The sequence below is a fragment of the Gadus morhua genome, chromosome 12, assembly GCF_902167405.1.
Source record: "Gadus morhua chromosome 12, gadMor3.0, whole genome shotgun sequence".
NCBI classification, from domain to species: Eukaryota; Metazoa; Chordata; class Actinopteri; order Gadiformes; family Gadidae; genus Gadus; species Gadus morhua.
The window spans coordinates 25,751,047-25,769,224 of NC_044059.1; the positions used below are offsets into that span (position 1 = coordinate 25,751,047).

General features: G+C 49.3%; 1 protein-coding gene across 1 annotated transcript; it reads right to left on the minus strand.

The window, feature by feature from the left end:
- Nucleotides 1–873: 873 nt before the first annotated feature.
- zfr2 (zinc finger RNA binding protein 2) lies at nt 874–18,144 on the minus strand. Its single transcript, XM_030372834.1, has 19 exons — nt 18,024–18,144; nt 16,256–16,511; nt 15,808–15,925; nt 14,681–14,908; nt 13,804–14,114; nt 13,256–13,444; nt 12,377–12,656; nt 11,701–11,888; nt 11,333–11,452; nt 10,992–11,137; nt 10,139–10,265; nt 9,263–9,495; nt 8,729–8,897; nt 7,147–7,321; nt 5,060–5,148; nt 4,615–4,710; nt 4,121–4,232; nt 3,446–3,543; nt 874–3,129 (listed from the first exon to the last, which is right to left on the minus strand). The coding sequence occupies exons 1-19, from the start codon at nt 18,077–18,079 to the stop codon at nt 2,932–2,934; spliced, it is 3,189 nt and encodes a 1,062-aa protein (XP_030228694.1). The 5' UTR covers nt 18,080–18,144; the 3' UTR covers nt 874–2,931.
- Between the last annotated feature and the right edge of the window lie 34 nt (nt 18,145–18,178).

Sequence of the window (18,178 nt, forward strand, 5' to 3'; positions counted from 1 at the left end):
GGAAGTAGAGCTTCCTGTAGGTGGGGTCTCAAACTCGCGGCCCGGGGGCCAATTGAGGCCCGCGGGATGATATTTTGTGGCCCCCTACTTGACATCAAAGTTTAGTGTTAGTGCGGCCCGCGTGTTGTTGACAAACGCACAGAGTGGCTTGCCACGCTTTATGACTTGTGATAGGGTGATCAGATGTCCTGGTTTTGCCAGGACAGTCCCAATTTTGAGTTGCGTGTCCTGCGTGTTTGGTTTTTGAGTCCCGACAAAAACCAAAGTACGCTAAAATGTCCCGGTTTCCACCAACCGCTATGAAATGCTTCCTGTTGTCAGCAATTACATAGCCAACGTGATCTAATTATAGCCCGATCATTAACTTAGATTGGGTCAGTTGTGCTCCTTTTTTTTGTGGAATACTTGATGGGGCCCAGCCTGACCCAGACTCTACCTCTAGCAGCCCCCAGGTAAATTGAGTTTAAGAACCCTTCTGTAGGATGAATTGAGGAGAGGCAGCACATTTTATACTCTTTACTGCCACCTTCTGGTCACCGTGTTCTCCATCGACAACCTGCTACTCCGGGACACAATTATGATTCCTGCATGTACAATGAATGTGTCCTTTGAGATTTATATATTGAGATAATAGAAAGTATTCTGGCTCGGTATCAGGAAACACTTAAGTTTCGAAAACGTAGAAGCTGAACGAGCGTGAGGTCTTTGTCTTGCAAGTCCAACATCGACACTAGATTACCAACATGCCTATGCTCACATGAAAGATCAGAGGGATCTAATAATATCCATTAATTGTCATATCTTATGACAATGTCGTATTTTTGTTATAATATATGTATATTCAATTTATTAAAAAAAAAATCCAACAGGATATCTGATTTAAAAGTATTTATTTCTCCTTTATTGTAGGTAGCACTACAAAGACATTCAAATAACATAATGGCAACGAGCACACTTCAACAATACAAAATCCATTACGACAACCCTCAATGAACCGGTGAACAATGTTCCAGAGAAAAGGAAAATAAATGACCTAAAACTCATACAAATCAGTCAAAAGGCTTGTGCAATTCACCCAACTTACATTGTGAAATGAGATCCTTAAAATATTGCATTGATATATTAACAACTTTCTTAATTAAAAAATGTCTTGGCCTGTAGTACTTAAAATCTAATCTCTAAAACAAAATTCAGGCACAAGGAAACAAGCCCACAACGACTAACCCGTTGAACATTACAGTAGATGGATTCAGTCATACGTTTGTCTTCTGCCTAAAGTGTCTCCACTGTGGACCACCGTGTAAAGTTAAGATTGTTAGATTCAGTAAAAAGATGCCAACGTGGCCACATATAGTAACATCGTCCTTTCATAAGTGCTTCATTGCCCCCGCATGCTTAACTGTGCAATATAAGACTCCATCAGAGACGTTTTCGTCCCTCACCAAAAGCTTTTGTGTGTGGTTGCGCAAATTGATTGCGCGTGCGACAGAATGGATCCCGCAGGTTTGACACACCTAAAAAGGCCAGTTGAACGCGCTCCAAATAAACCGGCCCTAATGATTAATGTATCGCCTCTCCATCCAGGAAGTTTGTCTGCTGTGAGACCGTCTACCCAGACATCCGCCCCCACTCCAACACCACAGAACCAAACAGCATTTTTAAACCTTCAACGGTCCCCCTCCGATCTGCAGACGTGACACCCGTCTGACGCGGATTCTTCGGCTCATGGGTGGACAGTTGAGAGGTGGTGCTTAGTTTGTAAATATTTAATAAATGGAACTACGTTAACTTCAGTCATGGTGTTTGCGGCAAATGAAAAAAAAAAAAGTTGCGGTTGAGGTTATAAAGTTTTGCGTGCAACGTAACAAACGCCGGTGAGCTCCACTGTGTTGCCATGGTGGCAGAGAGCTTAATCTGAGGACCTACAGGAGAACCGCAGAGGAACTAGCTGGATGGATAAGACGGCCAGCAGGGTTAGTGAGGAACACGTGTACATGAGGGTACACTGGCCGCGCAGAGGTGCTGCTGAGGTGGTGGGGGGGGAGCTGTATGGAGAGCTAGCCTGAGGGTATGACACCGGCCTTTGGCTGGATCTCAGCAGATCCTTTGTCGTTTGACTTCTGGAGATGAACGTGACGACGAGCAGCGACCTTGCCTTACTTTGCCCTGATTTCCGTGTTAACGTGTCATTTCCTGTATATTAGGCACCTTATAGTATAGTATGCAGCCGATGCACACACTGATTCTTCTCGGGTCATAAAAAAAAAAAAAAGACAAAAAACTAATGTTTCCAAGAAACAATTCCTAAACAATCTTTTTGTCAACTTCTAAACGGTATAGAATGTCTCACAACAATGCTGAAAGAGGCTGTTCGTTTTAGGGTCAAATGAGAAATGAAAGTGGTCTGGGCGTCGAGACAGAATAAGTCTCTAATAGCTAAAGAAATAAAAAATAATATATTAATATAAGGGCTAGGTTAACAGTGGCTGGTACACCCGTCGTAATGCAGCAGCTGGGGCTGGGATGCGATGCCGGGGATTCAAGAAATGGAATGACGCAATCATGAGCTCCCCCGGAGCCTCTCGACAGAGACCCGACGTTAGCAGTGGTTTTCAATACAGTACTTCTGGAGTCGTCGACCGCACGCGAGGAGCAAATCACAGTACAGGTCCGGCACCTCACTCCCTCCCTCCCTCCCCTACCCCCCCTCCCTCCCTCCCACCACACTCCTATCCTCTCGCTTTAAGGGCACAAACACACGCACACAAAGAAAAGGAAAAGGAAAAAAACGTTTCCGTTATAATTATGTTATAATATGTATACCTGTGTTTTAGGGTTATTCTGTTGTCGTTTAAGATAAGAAAGAAGGTTAGAGTTGCGACATTCTACGAGTGCCTCTCCAGGGGTCCCCGGGCAGCCCCCCCCCCGGGGTCACGCGTCGTCGTCGTCGGGGGCGACCGCCTCCTCCTCCTTTTTGTCTTTTTTACCCTCGCCCTCCCCGTCGCCGTCCCCGCCGTCGCTGGCGTCTCTCCGGCGCTTGCGGTTGCGCGCGCTGGCCTTGGACGCCGGGAGGGACTCCATGCCCAGCACCTTGTGGATCTGACGGAAGGCCAGCAGACGCAGTGCGTGCTGGGGGGGGGGGGGGGTGGGGAACCGGGCGAGATGAGAGTCAGACACTTTGTAATACTAATGCGTTTGCTGGTTTCCATTATCTGGGAGCAATCCGTCCACTTCTTCTTCTTATCCGTCTTTATTATAGGGTAGAGAATACTAACACACGCCCGTTCCAGGCAGATGGATAGATTCCACCAGAATATCTACACGGTATACAGCCGGTGATAACGTTTGAATATGATCATTGTGTTCGTCGAGAAAAAGGCATAGTAGCATTCGGCGTACATATAGAGCACAATGGAGCGGCTCACCGGACGCTCGAGGGACATACCTGTGCGCTGGCGGTAATCTCTTCCCTGGCCTGCCTGGTCATACTGGACAAGGCGTCGGTGGGCTCCTTCTCACAGGGGTCGAGCAGCCCTGGGCCCCCTGGCAACACAGACACGCACCACATGAGGAGCCGACGCGAGCACTTTTGGTGGGATTAGATTTGACGACTACCATTACTTTTAGCGTTTTTATAAATGGTTAATGGACTGCATTTATATAGCGCTTTTTTCCCAACGCGCTTTACAATATTGCCTGACATACACCCATCCATGCACACATTCACACACCGACGGCGGAGTCAGCCATGCAAAGGCAACAGGCAGCTCGTCGGGAGGGGTTAGGGTCAGGTGCCTTGCTCAGGGACACCTCGACACTCAGCTAGGAGGAGCCGGGGATCGAACTACCTTGTTCGACCGCCTGAGCTACTGCTGCACTCATCCGTGACAAAAGTCTTGTCAAGAAATTTAATTCGACGACTATTACTTTGAGCGCTTTTATCCAACGCAGCATGCAGTGAAATCCAAAACCGTAAGGAGCGGGTAGGGTTTAGGCAGCTCGCTCAAGGTTGCCTACAGGTAGACTTTAGGTTCAACCCGTCAACACCGGCATTCCTTTTTTGCCCCCGATCACTCTTCTTTATGCGGGTTCATCCGGCCGTCGAAGAGCATGGACCCACCTGGCTGCAGGATGCCCGTGGAGACGCACTCGAGCACCCGGCGCATGGCCTCCCCGGGGCTGAGGGGGCCGGGGGCACTGCTGATTATCTTCTCCACCAACAGCTCCATGGCCTGCAGGGAGGGACACACACACACACACACACACACAGTTAGGCAGAGAGCAAACTAGGATTCCACCGCGCCTAACCCTATGCCTGGACTCTCCTTATGGTTAACCGGCCAGCACCCATTTAAAATGTTTTGCCTGTCAATTATGGCACCCATTGCATCCCTTTTTTTTCTCCTTGGGGGGCTAGAGTCAGGGTGGTGTCAAACATATATGCCATGCTAAGCCCTTTGAGACTGTACCCGTGATTCAAGGATATAGAAATAAAATTGAATCGAATGGAGAGAGAGACGCACAATGTTATCCGACGGATGACCATCGGTTAACGTATGCCGACAGATCCCATTAGTGAGAAGCGGCACGTATCAAGGACAGCGCGGGACCTACCCAGGCGGGCATGGCGCCCCAGGTCGCCTCTCGCTGGCAGAGGTCTCTCAGCACCCTGATGATGATCACACAGGACTGCAGGCCGTTGGCGCGGGCCTGGGGAGCAGAGAGAACCACTTTGGAATAACAATTGCGTTTTTTTCTGGTCGCCATCCGTCAATCTCTTCCTCTGATTGGTCTTTATTAGATTGTAGAGAACATTAACACATGCCCGTTTCAAGATAGGGCTTTGACTTTTTTGCCCAAAAATCATAATCGAAGTTTGCTTGTTTATTAATTTATTAATATTCGTTATTCGAATTATATTCGAAAGCCCTATTTCCAGACAGATAGAATCCACCAAAATATACAGAGTATATGACGCGTTGATAACATTTGAATTGGATCATCTGAGCACAGACAAAGCGTACGGCCCTCGACTGTGGATAACTAACGATCCGTTTACCTGGAACCACTTGGCGTGGCGGAGGGCCGCCAGGTAGTCCAAGCACCTCTTCCTGTCGAGGACGTCCGCGGGGTCCTTGTCGGCCACGCCTAAGACAGAACGGGGGATAAAACGGTTGATGACTCATGACGACCGCCCATCGGGGAAACAGCCACGTTGATCACTCAGGAGAGGACTATGGTCGTTGAGACTGCAATCACTGAGCAGGGACGGGAGTAGTGAACCCTTTCTAGCGGCGTCGGTTCTTTGGGTGCGTTTGTTGCCATTAGGATGGGATGTGAAAAAGGAAAACATAACAAAAAAAACGAAATAGGGTGCAAGAAAGATTTGGACCGAGCCTACAACCAACAAGATAACCATTGAGCCCAGGTTTAGAAACATTGTTTTACTATCTCTTCCACACTCAATCCTTAGCGCCACGTGCGGTTTGTGTTCAAGTGAAATATTGATAATGCTGAATATTGCAACATAAAATAGTATATTTTGCCAAACACAGTTTAGGACTCAAATCCCTGGTCGATTAGGGTAGAAGCCTCTTGTGTCAGTTTATTATAACGGTCAACATCAAACGATTAACATTCAAAGAATAGAACATTGCTGTTAATATCACATCTATTTGCAACCTTGGTCAAAACTGTAAAACTGAGGATTGTATCATTAAGTACATACAAAAATAAAAAACAAAGTTATCTACAATAATTGCATTATTATTATGATTAGAACAGAAACCTGTTCCATGCGGCAAAAGTTCAAGACCATTACCGCGTCCCCTCTGAATGAGGTCATTTGTGTTGTTGATCATGTTAAACGGTCATGGGATAAGGATAAGTCTATGGGCTTTACACAGTTCTGTGCCTCTGGCTGGCACAACAGCATGACACTGTAGGTTTGGCACAGAGACATACATACAAATAAAAAAAGGCCACTTTTCTGTAATCCACACCAACACATTCATTCACTTAAAGCCACCAGCACCATGCATCAAGCCGGTGGGCAGTATGGCCACAGCCACGGCCACGGCCTCTCCCTTGTGTAAACTGACCTTTACAGGTTTTCCGTGCCCCACAGCGCGATTAACATGCAGTGGGGCCTTTCTATATTTGCCAGTGTGGACTTCAGAACAGCCAATAGGATGCCTAGGTCTGTTGATCCGACGAGTGAAGGGATTGATCAACAAACCCAGACAAAAACAGTTCAACGTAAAGAATAACTTAGGCCGGAGAAAACATTTCTACCATGTTTTCCATATGGGTAAATAAAAACACACTGAAACAGGGACATACATGGAGTTAGGTGGAGGAGTGTTGCAACCCAAAGATACATTGCACCAACACCTTAAAAGTGAGGTTTTAGTCAAATAAAGAAAAGAAAACATGGCTTCATCATAGTCATCTCCACTTAATGCATCTATATTACACTCACTGAGCTTTGTGAGCAGTGCAGCCATAGCAACACTCCAACACCTGTTGGATAGGAGGATGATGCCACTTTAAACGGCAGGGATGAGAAGCTGAGGTGGAGGGGTACCTCATGTGTTATGTGAGATGCAGTAGGAGGAGGTGATCAGTATACAAGCAGTATCCAATATGGAGCCTACTCATCCTTGTGTATCAGAGCCCTGTGGAGCATGTGGTATCTTCTCCGTGTGTGTTCGGAGGTTCAACACAGACCGACAGGCAGGGAAAGGTCAGAGAGGCTAAGAGCTTTATATGCTGAAGAAAATCAATAAAAACCGGGGTTGGGGGTGTAGTATAACTTGAAACAATGGGGAGGGAGGGGGGGGGGGGGGATGAAAACACTGGGACAAATGAATGGGTGAATCTTTACCCCCTCCCCCCCCCTTTTTTCCTGGAAGAAGCCACGAGATGGAGAACGTACACCTACGGCGCGTTTTAGGGCATGGCAGTTCGGTTCCGAAACACACAGTGGATCAAGGGGGGGGACACACTCTTTAGTTCTGGGTTTGATCTCACATCGGGGGCACACAGCAGTCTACCTACACACAAGCGCCGACATGAGAGTTTGTTTGCTTTTTTTTTGTTTTTTTTCGGTCTGTCTCGCTAGCGAGAGCTGGGGGCCCCTCTGACCTTTCTCCGCCGCCTCGCCGGCTGCCTGCTTGTCCCGGTCGGCGGCAGGGTCCTCCCTCATCAGCGGCGAGGTGAGAGATATGGTCACCTGCATTTTGGGCTCCTTGCTCGAAAATATCACGATGCTGGCCTCGTCAGGGTGAGCCTGCACCTCATACTGATGTTCAGAAAAGGTCTGCCGGTTGAAAAGACACGGGGGATTACGCACTACAGAGGAGACGGGGTGAGTTGGGCTGGGGGGGGGGGGGGCTTTTTTTTTTATAATGTTTTTATAAAATACCGAAATACATGAAGACATAGAAAATTGGCGGGGTCAAATTTTTTTCGGGGCATCAATTGAGAAGAACATGGTTTAACCTCCAGACAGAAAAAATATTTAGAAGGTATTCTAATCATATAGTCAAAGGCATAGGTGGGGGTAATCACCAATTAATTGGTTATCACCAATTAAGACTAAGAAGGTGAAGGGAGTGTTTTAGAGAGACATTAGAATGACCCCAGTCTCGCTCTGTAGGAGGGGGGTGTCTTTACCAGGCAGCTGATCTAAAGATCAGTTAAAAGCACGCAAAACATCCATGGAGCTGGGGGAGGGAGGGTTTAGCACACATCATCACAACCATCAGCTGTCCAGAGTCTGGAGGGTCATAGGTCAAAGATTCCCGCTCTTTCCTGCACCTCTCCAGGATATGGAAATACCAGTGAGAAAGTGAATGCGTGCGGCTATCCAATGGCTAGGACGGTTGAATTGGTTTGTGAACGTGGACAACTCCCTCACAAGGACACTGCAAATCAAGCCCATGAATCCGTTAACCCCTGGAAAATCAAAGCCTAGAGGTGTACTACTAACTGTGTCTCACAAGACTCGGCTGTTCAAGACTACCGTATAATAATACCTCATAAGAATGAATGGCTGTTGAATTAACCAAAGAATATAGCAACATATTATATATAATGTATCACCCTGTTCTCCCTTGTTGAATCAGGGGTACATCTCGCGAGGGAGATCATTTCATGTATTGTTTCAGGCTTTGGGAGAAGTTGTACATGTTCACAAGCGCCTATTCAAACGTCCCAATTCATCGGTAAAACAACAAAACAAAATACAAAAACGGAATTTAGATATTCAGTCACAGATAGTGAAAGGAAAGGATTAACAAAGTCAAGTGATCACACATTTGACTGCATTTGTCAGTTTTCCATGATCTAGAAGGTTAGACTACATACTGCACTGTAAAAAAAAAAAAGCTCATCTAATCTGACAGGAAAGCGTTTTAATTCCTTACTTAATAATACCAGTATCTTTTATCCAGTGCCCTGACGGTACAGGATACCAGGGATTTAAGCAGAGAGGTTTTCCTCCATCGCTGCTGCCCCGTTTTAACCCTCACCGCAGAGTAGTCCACCGGTTCCTTATCCTAACATGTCGTTTCTAGATTATACTCTAAGATTCCAGCGCAAACATCGCTGGGGACCGCGCGCCTACAAACCCTCACCCACGGTACAGACGGGAACCCAAACCGACCGTCGGCATGAGGACCCCCCGTGAGACGAAGACGATGAGGAAGAGGGGGGGGCGACTTACGGCTAGCTCCTTGGGCAGCTGGACCACGATGCTCTGCAGCAGGGCCGCCGTGGGCTTCTTGGCGGTGAGCAGGATGAGCTCCACGTTGCGGTCCCCGTGAAGCAGCAGGCCCTTGGCCAGGATGCCCACTCTCATCACCCCTTTGAGCAGCCGCCCAGGGCTCTCCGCACTGAAGGCCGGCAGGGGGGGGGGGGGGGGGGGGGGGAGAAGGAGTGTTAGTGGAATTTGTGTTGATCAGCCATTGGCTGTGAATCAAACTAAAACGTAACCTTTTGCAGCTGGGACTGTGTTTTAATAAATATCCACAGACATGACTTTCGCCCTGAAACCATTCCTCATAACGACATCTTTACAAGCACAATGCCTAAAGCTTAAAACGGCACAACAACAACAACACAATTCAGTGGGTTGGGAGACAACACATGAAGAGAAGAGTCTGGCCTGTGTTTCCACGCCAGGTGTGCGAGGTCAAAGCCGGGTCAGGGTTTTGCACGCCACTGAATCGGTAGAGGCTTAATAACGGATGATTCCCACCTCTTCTCCTCTCCTTCCTCAGGAGCGGGAGTTGGACTGGGAGCGGGATCCGGAGCGGGTGCAGGCACCGGGGCCTCCTTCTCCAGCAGGGAGTCAGACACCAGCTTGAGGGCTCTCTCCGAGTGGGAGACGATCCTCTGGACGGCCTGAAGCTCCTCCTCCACGGGGTAGATGGTGGAGTGCTTGGCCATGATGTGCCGGTCGTCTGGAGAGTCCGGCCGACGCACACACGTCTTGAGAAGGGAGATAATAACAGTTCATGAGGCTCTGGCTAGGTTGTATGCCCTGGCACTTAAGGTACCCACATATTGTATGTTGTACGTCCTGGCACTTAATGAACGTATTTATTGTATGTTGTACATCCTTGCGCTTAAAAATAGTACTTAGCATTGTGTAGCGACATTGCTAGATTTTTTCTTTCTTCTGAGAAATTACCTTATTGAAGGTCGCTTTGGATCAAACTGTCTGCTTAATGCCCTGAATGTAAATCTGGCAGGTCGGGATAGCCTAGTGGTTATGGTGTTGCCAGCTCCTAGCCAAGAGGTTCCAACCAATAAGGTCTGCATTCGACATGCAGACCACCTTGAACAATAATCAACAAAGTGGTCAAATGGAAACTGATATTATGAGGCCAGCCAATGAGCAGACGACTCCCATTTCTGAATCCAGAAATGAACCAACGATCACCTCTGCCTGACCTTTTAAAAGCGATTATTATTACTGTGCTCCTCCCTTTGTAGCGCGATGATTCGTCCAAAAATGCTAAACCAACCCAAGACCACCTGCACTCCAACCAGTCAGTTATGATCGACTCCACCGCGCTGCTATGACCTGACAGACGGCAGCCGTGAGCAGAGACGGGAAGTGGACCCTCACCAGGAGTGGCGGCACAGGCATACCGGGACGACTCATCAGAGGGGGCGGGGTCAACCTGCGCCTCTGCTCCCCCCAGTACATCTGCTCCTCCTCCATCCTCCTCCAGTACATGTCCTCCTCATAACGCCTGCAGGAGGAAGAGGAGGAGGAGGAGGAGCTGGGTCAGTGGTGCACACCTCACCTCCACACAACATTACGTCGTCATGGTGATAGTGCACACCACCACAATAGTGATGGGGCATCAGACCTTGAGCCTCTGCGTACGCCTAATCTACTATAACATCGTAGTTTGTTATATGGAGTTGAAGCTCAATAAATGATTATGTGTACAGGGTTTCCCGCAGGAAGGGGCAGGGGGCTGGTGCACTCTTTTACAGGTGGACCATTTACGCTTATTTTCATGCATGCAGCCTGATCTATAAACAGAGACTGAACGAAGTTTAGATCATTTTATACATCTGTATAATATTAACAAAAAGTAATTATGTTGTAGTTAAAGGCCCCATGACATGCCACCAGATGCGAGGTTGATTAGCGTTACAAGCCATTTTGAAAATCGGCCCCTTATGACATCACAAGTGGGCGTGTCCACCTAGATGTGTGCTGGATGGATCAGTCTACCAGCCTACCCACCTGGTGGCATGTCATGGGACCTTTAATGCGGCAGGCGTGTGTTGCTTTGGCGGCCGCCTAAGCTGTAAAGTGCTGTGGGAAAACCCTGGTGTATGATCTCCCCTGTCCCCACGGGTGTATGATTCCCCCCCCCCGGAGTATGATCCACCCCCCGGACCCCCCCCTGGTGTATGATCCACCCGGACCCCCCCCCCCCCCCCCCTCGGCCCGCGACCCGGACCTCATCTCCAGGTGCCAGCGCTGCTCGTCGTCCCGCTGCCTCTTCAGCACGGCCTTCTGCTTCTGCTTCCTCAGCTTGCCCTCCTGCAGCTTCCTGGCCCGGTTGCTGGGCTTGATCTCCACCGGCAGCTCCGGGTTCACCTTCTTCTGCAAGAACCAGCGGGACCGGGTCAGACCAGGGCATCACTCGCCCGTTCACTAGAATACAGACTGCTGCTTTGATAGGGTAGCAGAGGGCTACTACAGGGAGCGCAGTCCTTTAATTTACTATCCACTTTGTTTGAAGAATAGAATAAACATTGTGGTCACCCATAGTTTCCGTCTCAGAAGGTCTTTACTTACTTTGTATTGGAGCCGGTGCCTTCTCCCCTTTAAGTGCATGTCCTTAGCGTTGGGGTCGTTAAAGCTGCATTCACAGAGTTTACAGTGGAAGCGAATCACCTTGCCCTCGTCGTTGCACACCTGGGAACAGACGCTCAGTTAAACACCCCACAAACGCACAGACTCACAAACATTGTGCAAGGATATTCAGAGGATGAATCCGTTCATCTGCCCCCATGTTGGCCTAGTTCCAGTGTATCATTCATCACCCTTAGGCGAAGACGTAAAACCTTAGCCTATGGATGGTCATACCCCAAAACCACATTAACATCCATATGATGTTAATCACTGTGGTTATACATCGTCAGTATAGTCATGGCTCCTCCCACCTCCTCCACATAGTCTGGTCCCACTGGCTGGACGTCGCTCTGGCCTCCGGCTCGGTCGCTGTCGTCGTCCTCACTCAGCGGGTCCTTGGGCCTGGCCGCCGCCGCCTTGGGCTTGGGTTCCTCTGCCTTGGGGGCCGCTGCGGCCGCGGGGGCCGCTGCTACCGCGGGGGCCGGGGCGGCCTTACTGGCTGTGAGGACGGGCAACATGACGAGCGTTAAATAGGTCTCGAAATTCGATTTTTGTGGCATAGAAAGATTTTGAAAACGAATATGTGTTTCTTTCTTTTTTTACAATTTTAATATTTTAGTTTTGGGATATTTTTAAGAAATAATGAAATTGATTAAAATCGATAATCATATTTCATTTAAAAAATCGGAGATAACATTTTTAGGCCAAATCCCCCAGCCCTACTTCCCGGGTATGCGATGTAAACATAACATTTATTGGAAAGATTTAGCCTTTTTAATTCTTAAAAAAAAAGGCCCGTATTTTACCGACAGGTTTCCACCCCATAGTGACATCACACGTGGGCGTGTCCACCCGGAGGAACGACAGATAGAAGCGCCTCCCAGTTGGTACAGTCCACTGGGGAGGCTGGCGGGTCCATCCTCCCGTTACACATCTGGGTGGACACCTGACACATCTGCAATCCACACATCCGCTCCAGTGACTTACAAACAGCGATCCTGAGGGTGGGCGTCTTCTTTGCGTGGGGGGCTGTCGGTTTGGCGGCGGCGCTCGCAGCAGCTGGCTTGGCTCCCGATACAGGCGCTGTGGCTGCTGCCGATGGCGTTGAGGAGGAGGAGGAGGAGGAGGAGAGGGTGGAGGCGGACACGGAGGTGGTGGCGGTGGAGGACTTCCCCGCCGACGTGGTGGTATACACTGGAGCAGAGTTCACCAGCACCGGCTCCGTGGAGGGGATTGGCTTGCCCAGCTTGGTGTGGAGTTTCACCACCTTTCCAAGGTTGACGGAGAGAGGGGAGGGGAGGGGGGGGGTTGAGGGGGGAGATGCAATCACGCAAAGGCCTGCAGACGCTCAGCGCGAGCCCGGCTCCCCCGAGGGACGTGTCATTCCATGGCCTGGGCAGTTTGGAGAACTGCCACGCTAGTTTCCATAACCGTTTCCAAGTGTAAGAGGAGAGCTTTGTCAGAGCGGCAGGTCACACTATTGGTCTATACGTACTCGATTCTATTAGGTCTTCAACAACTTTACATACAATACTATACGATTGGCTGTTAAATGTGGGTAAACTGGAGAGTACATATCGAAGGCGCAATACTGTCAAACAGTAGGGAATGGATGCTACCCTGGGCCCAAAGGAAGGGAACATAAGCACAAAGAGCAACACAATACGAATAGATTACTTTCCACCAAACTGCATTTAGCAGGGTTGAATAGATCTGTCGTGTCTGGTAAAGGAACCTGCATAGCCTGCCGTGCACGCCTGCCGTGCACGCCTGCCGTGCACACCAACACCCCCCCCCCTCCCCTCCCCCCAAACATAGAGTAATCCGGTTGATTGACCTTCCGGTTAGCAACATAACTCCGCTGACCTTCTGGTGTTTGGCCCCGCGTATATGAGCGGCGTAGGCGTCCACCCCTGTGCAGGAGACGTCGCACAGCTCGCAGCGTAGCTGGGTCTGCACCCCCCGGGGCCCGTTGGGGGCCCCCGTCTGGCCCCCGGACTTCAGGGCGGCCTCCTTCTTCTTGTGCTTCTGCCCCTCCAGATGCTCCTTGTAGGTCTGGGGCCGGAGAAATGAACAACAACTTTAAGTGGTCGGACGGGGACATGGAACTGAATGGATTATAGGAGCCAAGTGCTTCACAACAAAAGTGTAATACAGCATTTTTTTGCATATAAAACATATTATAATAATGTAACGGTTAATCGTTCTGGAGTGAATATAGCAATTATAAAACCCAATGAATTCTGCAGTCAAGCAACTTGCATAACAATTCAATGCACTTCCTTAGATTCCATCAAGGAGCTTTATTACTTCCATGAGGTCACCAAAACAGTTGGCGGCCTGCACACTTTTCCCGCTACATTCTAGTCCATCATTCAGTCTGTCGGTCAAGAAGTCCTGAAGACACCTCTCACCTGAGGGCCAGCACAGCTGATCTTGCAGATGTCACAGTAGTGCAGCTGCGGTTGCTTGGGGGGCCCTTTGGGCTTCTGCAGCTTGTTCTGGTGGAACATGGGCTTCTTGTAGGCGTTGGCCGCCGGGGCCGTCACCATGTTGCTGCCCGCGTTGCTCCACGAGGCGCTGGTCAGCTGCTTGGGGGGCTGCTGGAGGGGGGGCGGCTGGGGCAGCGGCGGGGGCTGCGAGAGGGTCTGCTGGGGGGGCTGGTAGTAGGAGGGCGTGGCCGTGGAGGTGTAGCCTGTGGAATCATAGCTGGAGTAGCTGAGGCCTGGGAGAGGGCCGGGACACGCAGGCCGAGGAAGGGGAGAGAAGGGAAGAACTTAAGTGGGGCTACGAGTGGAGCAGGACAATGAAGGTTTGTTGTGTTGTCGCTGAAGGCAATGTGTTCTGCTAACGGAGCAGCCTGTCCGCTGTTGATACCTCTGTTTCTGACTGCCACAGTGATTAAAGCTTCAAGCATATTTCTTTCATTTGTTTTGGTTTGATAGGGCTGATAAAAGATTTTACCGGACAAATAAGACCAGTCTTTATGAACAGATTTGCTGCTGCATCATATATGATCCCCGGGGACACTCTGACACCTCTGTCGGAAACCCGACTAGTCAAGTGAATCCGTTTTCTCAAAAAGCTAACTTCCCTTGTAACTGAACATCGCTCATGTAGAATAAATCTACCGTCCACAAACCAACAGTACTAAACGGATCCATTGTCCTTCCCCCTAACCATCCATCACATGGTTGTGCCAGTGACCCATGTGCCGGCGACCATGTCCCGGCGACCGTGCGCCGGCGGCCGTGTGCCGGCGGCCGTGTGCCCTATTGGGCACCCTCTCACCAGAGTAGGAGGTGGCGGCCGCGGCCGAGCTGAAGACGGAGCCCGGGGCGTAGGAGGAGATGGGGGTGGGCGGCTGCTGCACGCTGGTGGAGACCGGGTAGATGTTGTAGCTGGCGGACACGGCGCTGGCGGGGGCCAGGGGCTTCAGGGCCGTCACCTGCCTCTGGGGAGGCGGCGGCTGGCTGTACACCGTGGTGGGGGCCGCGCTGTAGCCGCTCTTCACCGCGACTGCCACAGAAGAAGGGGGGCGGGGGGGGTTGAACAGAGGCTAGAGAAGGGCTGGGAGATCTCCGACTACTTTTGACAAAGTTTCCCTGATGACCTGATTTCAGAAACAGGTCATTAAGGAGCAGGTGTAGGGTTGGGCATCTCGCTCGAGGATGCTGACATGTGGGCAGCGGACACTAGGGATGGTAACCCAAATCTTTCGGGCTGGAGGTCCGATACCCTAACCACCACTAGACCATCAGACAACCTTTGAGCATATTTATTATTTCCCAATTGGTCATTTGTGCTTTAACCGACACACAATAAGGAATATTCCTCGAAATGGCCTAATAGACGTGTCTATATAACGACATTATGAGTTTAACACAAGCATAGTTAGCGGCCTAGCTAGCACTAATGTAATGCATGTAACGTCTTAAAAGTACACAGACTTCACTATTGAGACGTAGGTTTTGGCATAAAACACACCAGAAATGTTTCATTCAGAGCTTCCCAGCTATGCCAAGATCACAGCGAATATATGACGACATCTATAAAAAGGGTGATATATCACTCCCGGGCACTTTTAGAGAAAATTAAGTGGTGAGGTAAAGGTTACGGCAAGGACGAGCGTGATCCAAGAGAGACGCTTACATATACTCTGGAGCTGCCCTTGAGCGAGTTAACGACAAGCAAAAGGCAGATGCTGCTCGGGCCTCGTACACAAACATACAAAGAAAGACACGTGCTTCATGTTACCATTCTAGAGGCTGAACACGTGTAACTATTTCCAGATCAGGACCAATTAGCACGGAACCAAGAGCTATACGATACGCTCCGGTAAGTGTGAAGCGACTGGCGGTTAACACGTACGCTAAAAATAACCGTTGTATTGACAAGGGGCGCAGCCTTGGACTCACTGGTCTGGTAGTAGCTCTCGGCGGGCGTCCTCTGGGCCGGGGCTATACTGGTCTGGTAGTACTGCGGCTTTGTCTCGTAGCTTGTGACTGGTGGCGGTCTCCCGTAGGTGTAGTTGTCCTGCAAACATCACAGAGAATGAACCACGTGTATGATGCTCTGACGGGAATATCGACCAGCAATAGAACTGTTCCATCAAATGGCTTTATACCCTTATTCATTTTGTTTATATCCTGGATTGACACATGGACAGCAAATTACTTTTTCTGAAGCGCTGATCTCTCACATCCTCACAGACTAAGGAATCAGGCGGTTTCATAGCAGCAGTCAATTTCGGGGAATTCCATAATAAACACACGAAAAAGATCACAATTCATCACACAAAAGAAGACCTTTAAAAAAAAACGCTGACGTTAAAACGACGAGTGCGAGGCCAAAGACCAGACTCACCGTGTCCGTGTAGACCTGGTACGTCTGCGGCGCGGTCACGGGCTGAGGGGGCACGGGGGGCTCCGGCTGCCTGTACGCATAGTCGGGCGGAGCCTGGTGGGTCTGGTAGGCGGAGTACGGGGCCGAGGCCACCGGCCTGGCCGCCTGGACCGGGGCTGCGGAGTAGGAGGCGGTCACTGCGTGGGCCACCGCCGGGGCCTGCTGCACCGTGTAGCTGGCCGTGGAGGGGTGGGAGTAGGCCGGAGGAGGCTGGGCACTGGGGGGGGGGGGCGGCGGGGATGAGAGTCAAGAGTTTGGAAGCACTTTTCATGAGAGCTGGATTCACCTCGCATTGCTAACAGAAACCAATATGACGGTGCGGACGTTAAGGGAGATTTAGAATATGCGGGTTCTCGTTGCGCTGGCACGGCTTGAAAATCGAATTTCAGCGATTTTCCCGCGCAGCCTCACAGGGAAATCCGAGGAAATACACTCTCAGATACAAATTGTGCTACTGTATATTTTTTTTTCCCCACTATGTGCTGCAAGTATTCTTCCTGAACTATTTGTCAGCATTGCAGCGGAATCTGGCCTACATATTACTTTCACCTGAGCAAGAAAGTCACCTCTGAAAAGCTTGCATCACCAGTGCATTTTGTGCCAGCTCTGCAAAATCTGAATAATTCTGCACTAGCTCAGATTGTTTTGGTGCATGTGCTGCCAAAAAACATGCAGCAAACTTTCTCTCAGGGATTGTTCAAGACTTTGACACGATATGCAAGTATATGATCATGCATCGAATATAATTTCATAAACCTTAATAAAAAGGTGAACAATATTTCATTCTGGGGTTTTTCATTATCCTCGCATAAATGATAGAGCCGACGCGTGTCAATGTACAAAGTACGACGTACATGCCTAAAGTTGAAAATATAATCTAATCAAACACATTTAAGACAGGGAGACGGTGCCAAAATCACCGGACTGAGGGTGCCATGCAAAAATGCTAAACTTTGCACTAATGCCTGGTGGAGCAATAGACTCAAAGCAATAGCCAAATTGCCAAAATATAATAAAGCAAGGTCAAGTTTTGACAAGATGTCAAAAGTTTGACACAACAATCACTGCAGCACATGTCGAAAGCCGGGCATGGTTTTGCAAACAAGCTACCGTTAACTCGTTAATGATAAACCACTTGAGCAATTATACCCATTCCTGATCCGCATTAAAGAACATTGTGTGCAATGAAGCCAAATAAACAGTTGCCGGGTGGTAATGACTCTTCTGGACAATCGGATAATGCTCAAGTGCATTGTAACACGGTTTTTAGTTGCCATGAATCGGACACCCGTGGTTACACAGATGTATACTCATAAAATACAAATTGTGCAATGAGATTAATGGCATGTCATTTTATGACAAATGGCATGTTTGACAGATGACAAGAATCAAATTCAGCCCCCTCTTGGACATCAGCATTTCGTACAGGAACGAAAAGATGTCTAAATATGTAGACATCCACACACTTAACATTGGAGTAAGGCATACACTCAATTGACTGGCTTGTCATCCAAAAAGTTACAATATTAAGGCTGGCGCACGGCTAGTCTCGTACGTGTGCTGCTGGCCTGTAGCTAAAACTAGCCCACCTTGCTAGCCAAGTAGCCTTACCACTACATAGCTACGCAGTGAAAACAGCAGAAATAACAGCGGAGTTGCAATGAAAAACTAAGAATGAATTTGGCAGAGCAGGGGTAAACTGCCATACAGCATGCAACTAGAGAAATACCTGTATTGCGGACCGGCAGCACCATGTGTGAAGCCATAATAATTGCTTGCAGCCATCTTGGCATCTCCGGTGTGCTACAGCGCTGCCGAGGCGGTATCCCACCGCACGTCACGTGGGTCTGTCCACCAACCTCGTACGCGGGTCGCCGATGCAAA

Bases quoted from the DNA above. Each gene is read 5' to 3' on its own strand.
- zfr2 (XM_030372834.1), bottom strand. From the start codon at position 18,079: ATGGCTGCAAGCAATTATTATGGCTTCACACATGGTGCTGCCGGTCCG. The intron at 14,115-14,680 runs GTGAGAGGGTGC...GCCCTCTCCCAG, and splicing joins GGCCGCCACCTCCTACTCTG to GCCTCAGCTACTCCAGCTAT. The intron at 9,496-10,138 runs GTGAGGGTCCAC...TCCCTTCTCAAG, and splicing joins TGCCTGTGCCGCCACTCCTG to ACGTGTGTGCGTCGGCCGGA.